The sequence below is a fragment of the Nyctibius grandis genome, chromosome 2, assembly GCF_013368605.1.
Source record: "Nyctibius grandis isolate bNycGra1 chromosome 2, bNycGra1.pri, whole genome shotgun sequence".
Classification (NCBI taxonomy): Eukaryota; Metazoa; Chordata; class Aves; order Nyctibiiformes; family Nyctibiidae; genus Nyctibius; species Nyctibius grandis.
In genome coordinates, this window is record NC_090659.1 from 115,150,996 (window position 1) to 115,157,014 (window position 6,019).

Genomic DNA, 6,019 nt, shown 5'->3' on the forward strand with positions numbered 1-6,019 from the left:
AAGACCCTGCAATAAATCCAATCCTTATTCTGGTAAAACAAGACTGCCTTTATCTCTGTGAGTTTAAATGTAGTCATACAAAAAGGTATCCCATACACAGCAGAATGTCTTTAAATTTCTTTCCCCTTTTTCATTGTTAGTATGGATTAACTGCTGTTAGTAAACAGTGCTTTCCCCCTCCTGAGGCTTCTGGTTTTCAGAGGCTTTTGTAATGCCCCAGGTGTCCTGGACACCTTTACAGCACTGGTAGGTACGGCGCATTTCTCACAAGCTTTGCAGTCTTTTAGACTGGCAGCTGGAGGCCAAATGTGATGTTGTGTTGCATTTCAGATGTCACTGAATGCCTCTGTTAGGCAGCTGAATATTGTCTTGTATACTCTTCCCCACTATCCTAATCAGGGGGCCAGTCCAGTAGATGTGCTCTGAAGTGCCTGGGTGAGGACCCTTGCCCAGCAGTACCTTTTGAAAACAGCCAGACACAGGAAGGACATGGAGATGATGCCCTCGATTGTAAAGATGACATCAGTGATTGAATGATTGAACCGTTGCCAAGGGTGTGGGCAAACTAACATGTTCTGTATAACCACAGCATGAAGAGTGGTTGCATGCTGCTGTGAAGCAGGGTTGTTCTCCGCTGCTGATGCGTGCAACCACTCTGTGAAGATTTCCCATTCCTGATATGAGCAGGCAAGCTTTTATCCTTGCAATCCAGGTGCTTGGCTAAGACCAAAGCAGCCTCGATTTTATTAGTTTGTTCAAGGACAGTTCAGCACTTCACCCAATGAGTGTACATCCTGGGTGGAAGTAAGTACTCCATCTCTGCTCAGAGCTAAGCATCAAAGCCTCCAAGAGGAACAAGTCTTTAAACTTGCAGGCCCATCCCACATAGAATGACACTGGTCGGAGTGGCACAGCAGACAGTGGAAAATTGCCTCAACACTTTTAAGAGAAGTTTGGGGCTTTTTTCTCCTGTAGGCTAATGAAATGCAGCTGGAGGTGGGGTGTTACGACATGATATTCATTGCCAGGAAGCCTGGGGGAATGGACCAGGTGGTACGGATGAAGGATTCAAAATGCACATTTTTTTGAAGAGAATAAAGTTATAACTAGCAGACAACAAAAACTAATGAGCTATAGAGGGGATCAGAGAGGGATTTCACTTCATTTGTGCATTTGTATATTTCCTTCTCTTCCTGCAGGACTATACCTGGGAAAATCATGGCTTTTCCCTTGTAAACAGGCTTTATTCTGATATTGGGCATCTCCTCGATGAGAAGTTTCGGATGGTATATAACCTCACGTATAACACTATGGCAACACATGAAGATGTTGATACAACTACGCTAAGAAGAGCTTTATTTAACTATGTCCACTGTATGTATGGAATCAGGTATGGTCGAAAATCCCTGGCTCAGGAGTGCATTTTAAACTGTGTAAACAGAATGAAAAATGAGCCATGTGAAAAGCATGATTTTAGACTCTGGGTGTTAAAGTGGAGATGATACCTCAGTCTGGAAGTTAGAGTGGTTTTGCCGGCATATCAGTATAACTTTTGCTTCCAGCGGAGAAAATTACTATGAATCAGGATGGAAATTATTACAGAAATGTCTTCTCTGAAGCCAGCCTGCATCCTTTGTTCAGAAAAGACAACATCCTAGTGCTAAGCCTTTCAGATCCTCTGTTAGCAGGTGGTTTTCTAGCATGTATAATAAATCCTTCACTTCCCAAACTTAAGAACGTAATGCTGCAAAAGACGATGCTTTTAAAAACTTATATCCAACAGAGTGATTGCCTGTGTTATTTAGGTATGATGACTATGATTATGGAGAAGTTAATCAGTTACTTGAACGCAGCCTGAAGGTTTACATAAAGACAGTGACCTGCTACCCAGAGAGAACTACCAAGCGCATGTACGATAGTTACTGGCGTCAGTTCAAGCACTCGGAGAAGGTATGTATTTCAAAGACAAACTGGTTTCACAGGGACCCCCATGCTGTTTAAAAATTAAAATATAGCGACACCTAAAAATGGCAGTATCTGTCAAATGAACTGTTTTTAACCAGAGAAAAACAAATGAGATTAATTCATTGAGTGTTAGATATCAATTTTACAAAAATACTTCTTAGTGTACTGGCAATACTGATTCTTTTTTTATTATTATTATTTTGAGTGACTTCTCCATAAAATTGAACTGACAACTCTAAAAGAAAAGTGGATAAACTTGGGAATGCACAAGTGGTCAGCTATGCCAATACTTGGGATTTGGGGATCAAAAAAGACCTTAACTCATATATGTAAAAAAAAAAATCTTCATGGTGTTTTTAATCAATAAAAACGTCAACTGTCTTCAGATATCCAAGTTAAATGCTTCAGTGCCTGGCTGCCTGGTAGCCCATCTGGCATGTGAATTATTCCTTTTTCTGTGCTCCTATATAGTGGTCACAGGTGGTAGTAAAGAAAACAAAATATAATTCATGAAGAACTAATACCATTAGGATACAAAAATGGTTTTATTGGACTTCTCAGATGGAAGTTTGCTTAGAGCAGCAGTTGAGGCTAGTTCCTTGCAGTCCTAGGATGTCGTCTAGTGTTGGCATACACAGCTGTCTCAAGAGGAGCTGGAGTCCTGGAGCAGGATACAGGCAGAAAGGACATAGTTTCTTGCAGCGATACATTACGAAAGGTTAGAAATTTTAGCCTAAATGAATAAACGATGCTGCATTCAGAGGTGAACTAAATGGCTGATTTAATTTTTAACAGGTTCATGTCAATCTACTTCTAATGGAAGCTCGTATGCAAGCTGAACTTCTGTACGCCCTTCGTGCCATAACTCGTCACTTAACCTGAAGCATTCGCTGGGCAGGAGTAGAGCTTCTACTGAGTACGTAAAGACCTTTCGAAATAGATACACACCAGAAGCTGTTTGTGATGTAGCATCAGGTTATTCAATTCTCTAGTGTCAAAGTTTAGCCGTGCTTCTTGACGGCTGTAATGTGCAATGACGTGTTTTATTTTCTTGATGCTTAACATTACTAATGATAACAAAAGTAACACTGAGGAGCACTACTCTGCATTGTTTCCGGCTGGATTTCTGCGCAGTGGTCAGGATCCTGAAACTGTTTTTATTATATCCAATCCTAGCGCTTTGTTCTTTAAGCACCGGAGTGAAGTGCTTAGAGACTTCTTTTTCCAAGCAATCATTTTTCAGATTAGTGGAGTCCAGCAGAAGATCGGTTCTGCCTGTCCTGAGAACGTACCACCATGTCGTGACTTGTGACAGAGACGCGCGGGCAGCGTTGCATTGAATCACCCACTGGATTCTTCTGTGTCTCCTGGAGACTGCTTGCCAGTCACTGTCTTACTACAGCAGTTGAAGGTGATGCGAGATGTGGATGCAAACATTGAGCACACTTTAATGTGAAATTAATCATGATAAATCCTACAGCATGCTACTGAAGTGCGAGATTCATCTGCTCTGTCGTGCCCCTTCCCAAGAGAAGAGGCCTCACGATTTGCCATTTCAGCCACACTTACTGTGTTTCAATCATGCATCATCGTGTTTTACTGACAGTCACCCTCAGTTGTCCTTACAAGATCCATGCTCATCACACGTTGCGATTTGTTTAGTTGGCACCTACGAAGTTAATACACAGGCTGACCAAAAATAGGGTTGTGGGTTTTTTTGCACTCTCTTCTTTCTCAATGTTTTAATTAAGGAAAGTAAAGGAAGGCGAGCATATCTGTTCTTTCGTATTGGATGTATAGAAATCTATTTCCCATAACTTTTTCATAGCATGAAATTTTAATATTCAAAGTTTAAAAAGTTTCTATGCATTAGTGTGAGTGAACAAAAGAAAAGTGCAATATTTAAAAAGAAAGCAAGCTTTTTTCCCTGTCATGCCACTGCTGAAGTGTCCTTCTTATATAGCCATAAAGAAATTTTAAAACCAAATTTCTTTATTGTCTAAGGCCTAGCAGTTTTCTTCTAGCTTTTATGGCTTAAGACAACCTGATACTGAGATGCCAAAGCATCCCCAAAACAAAGCATTCTTGGACAACCGGTAATACTGGGGAAGGGAAGAAATAAGCTGCCAAAAATGTCACACTTTTGTGCTGTTTTCTGTTGCTTTTGACTAATTTTTAAGAGCACAAAATGTTGATATTTATAGCTTTATTTTGTATTGCATTTAATGAACCAGTGAAGTGCCTAAAGAGATGCTTAAACTTACCCGGTAGGATGCAAGTTGTCACTGCTTCAACTTTTGTCTGTTGGTTTGGACTTTTCATATTTCTTTGAGGAGGGTGACCTTTATTTCTGTTGCATACATTCAAAACTAAACGGATAGGTTTATTTTTAATGTTCCATTGGATTGTAGAAGTTAATACAGGATTTTTTTTCCATTGGTGATTGCAGAATAGTTTTTAAAAAAAATTATCAGTCATATTTTAACACTTTGCATTGACAAAATCATGGACCAGTACGCTACTAAAGTTAGTTTTCTCTTTTCTTCCTTTTTCCTGATACCTTGCTGTGACTTCGCATGTTGTTTTTTTCGCTTTATCTGTCTGTTCCAGATTGGAAAGCTAAATGATTGTACACTTTTCTGCACTTTCAGACTGCAGACTCTGCATGTGAAAACCTTTTGAGGAAGAAATCAGTATTTTTTTTTAATGTAATGTTGGCTATTTAGAAAACTACCCAATAGACAGCATCAGTCTCTCTTCTAGAGAGAGCATTGGGTAAAACACCAGATTTATTTATCTTGTATAGCTAACTGCAAAGATTTCTCAAAAGTGTTGAGATGCTCATATGTATGAACCTAGATTACTTTTCTAAGTTGTTACGATCCTTTTTCCTCCCTCTTGTGACTGTAGTAGCCATACTTAATGGCTTTTGTGCATAAAACAGTTCTGCTGAGAGAAGTTTTCATGGAGTACTTTTGCTTTCTTCAAGTGATGGGAACTATACAGTTCTACTTTAAATTCCTTTGCTTTGAAAAGTCAAGTAGTTCTCAAGAAGCACAGTTGAGCTCTGGAAAGGAGGTGAAGCTAGATTGGGTAACTAATGTGATGGCTTAGTTTCCCTTCAGAAACGCAAAGGCTCTTAAAGTAGGTTGAGTTTTATGTTTGGAAACATGAGTGCCTTTACTTCTTTCCTTATGAAGTATACTTCCCAGCTCAAATGCCTTCTGAGCAAAGTACATGAGCAGATTTGAAATATAGAAACCATAAATGGATTGCTTCATGAAATTTGTAGTAAACCAGTGATTTCTTTTTTTTTTTTAAGGTGCCATATCAAGTCACATATGGCCTGCAAGACATTCCACCGCAGGAAATGTCATTGTACAACTAGTTTGCTATTTCTCTTTTTTTTTTTTAATATTAAATGCAAACTTGAAACTTCTGGAGATGTTTTCCACATGGCATTTTTTTTCAAAAAGTATTGCATTTACAGTGTAACAATTTATAGCCTAGTTTTTATACTCAAATTTATGATTTTTAATAGAAGTTTGTTCAGAATAGGTGTTTAAAGTCAGACAATTCTACCATACACTTTACGCACGCTTTAGGCTCACACTGTGCCAAATTTTAATGTGCAAGTGTTCTTGGATTTTTTTGCATTTTTAAAGCACTCATGAATGTGAATCTGTTCATTAATATTATTCTTAAGAGTACCATAATCGTTGGAAGGGTAGATACTCTCCCTCTGTGTTCCTTTATTGGAATTGATATTTACCAGCATTAATGTTAGTCCACAAAATCCCAGCCACGACCAACATAAAAACAAAGTGTACAGTCTCCTGTCTGCTGAAGAGAAAGCTTGGTAGGTACAAATTAACCAGCTAGCACAGGGAATGCTGTAAGTAGGGAACAGAGCTTTTGAGAATGGACAGCTGCTAATCATTGCAGAATCGCTTCAAAATGTGTTGTTGTGATAGAGCACATTCTTGCTGAAATTGCTCCATTTTTTTTTTTGCAATGAAGAGAAGTGAAAAAGGTGCCAATTGGAGAAAGTATT

General features: G+C 38.9%; 1 protein-coding gene across 2 annotated transcripts in view; it reads left to right on the forward strand.

Annotated features, from left to right (window-relative positions):
* The window catches only part of SESN3 (sestrin 3), a 38,649-nt gene extending 34,170 nt beyond the window's left edge, over positions 1-4,479 (forward strand). For both annotated transcript variants that reach the window (XM_068422899.1, XM_068422907.1), the window contains exons 8-10: positions 1,200-1,390; positions 1,806-1,950; positions 2,761-4,479. In XM_068422899.1, coding sequence (XP_068279000.1) covers positions 1,200-1,390; positions 1,806-1,950; positions 2,761-2,847 — 423 coding nt within the window. In that variant the 3' untranslated portion in view covers positions 2,848-4,479. The remainder of the gene's footprint in view (positions 1-1,199; positions 1,391-1,805; positions 1,951-2,760) is intronic.
* The last annotated feature ends 1,540 nt before the right edge of the window (positions 4,480-6,019 follow it).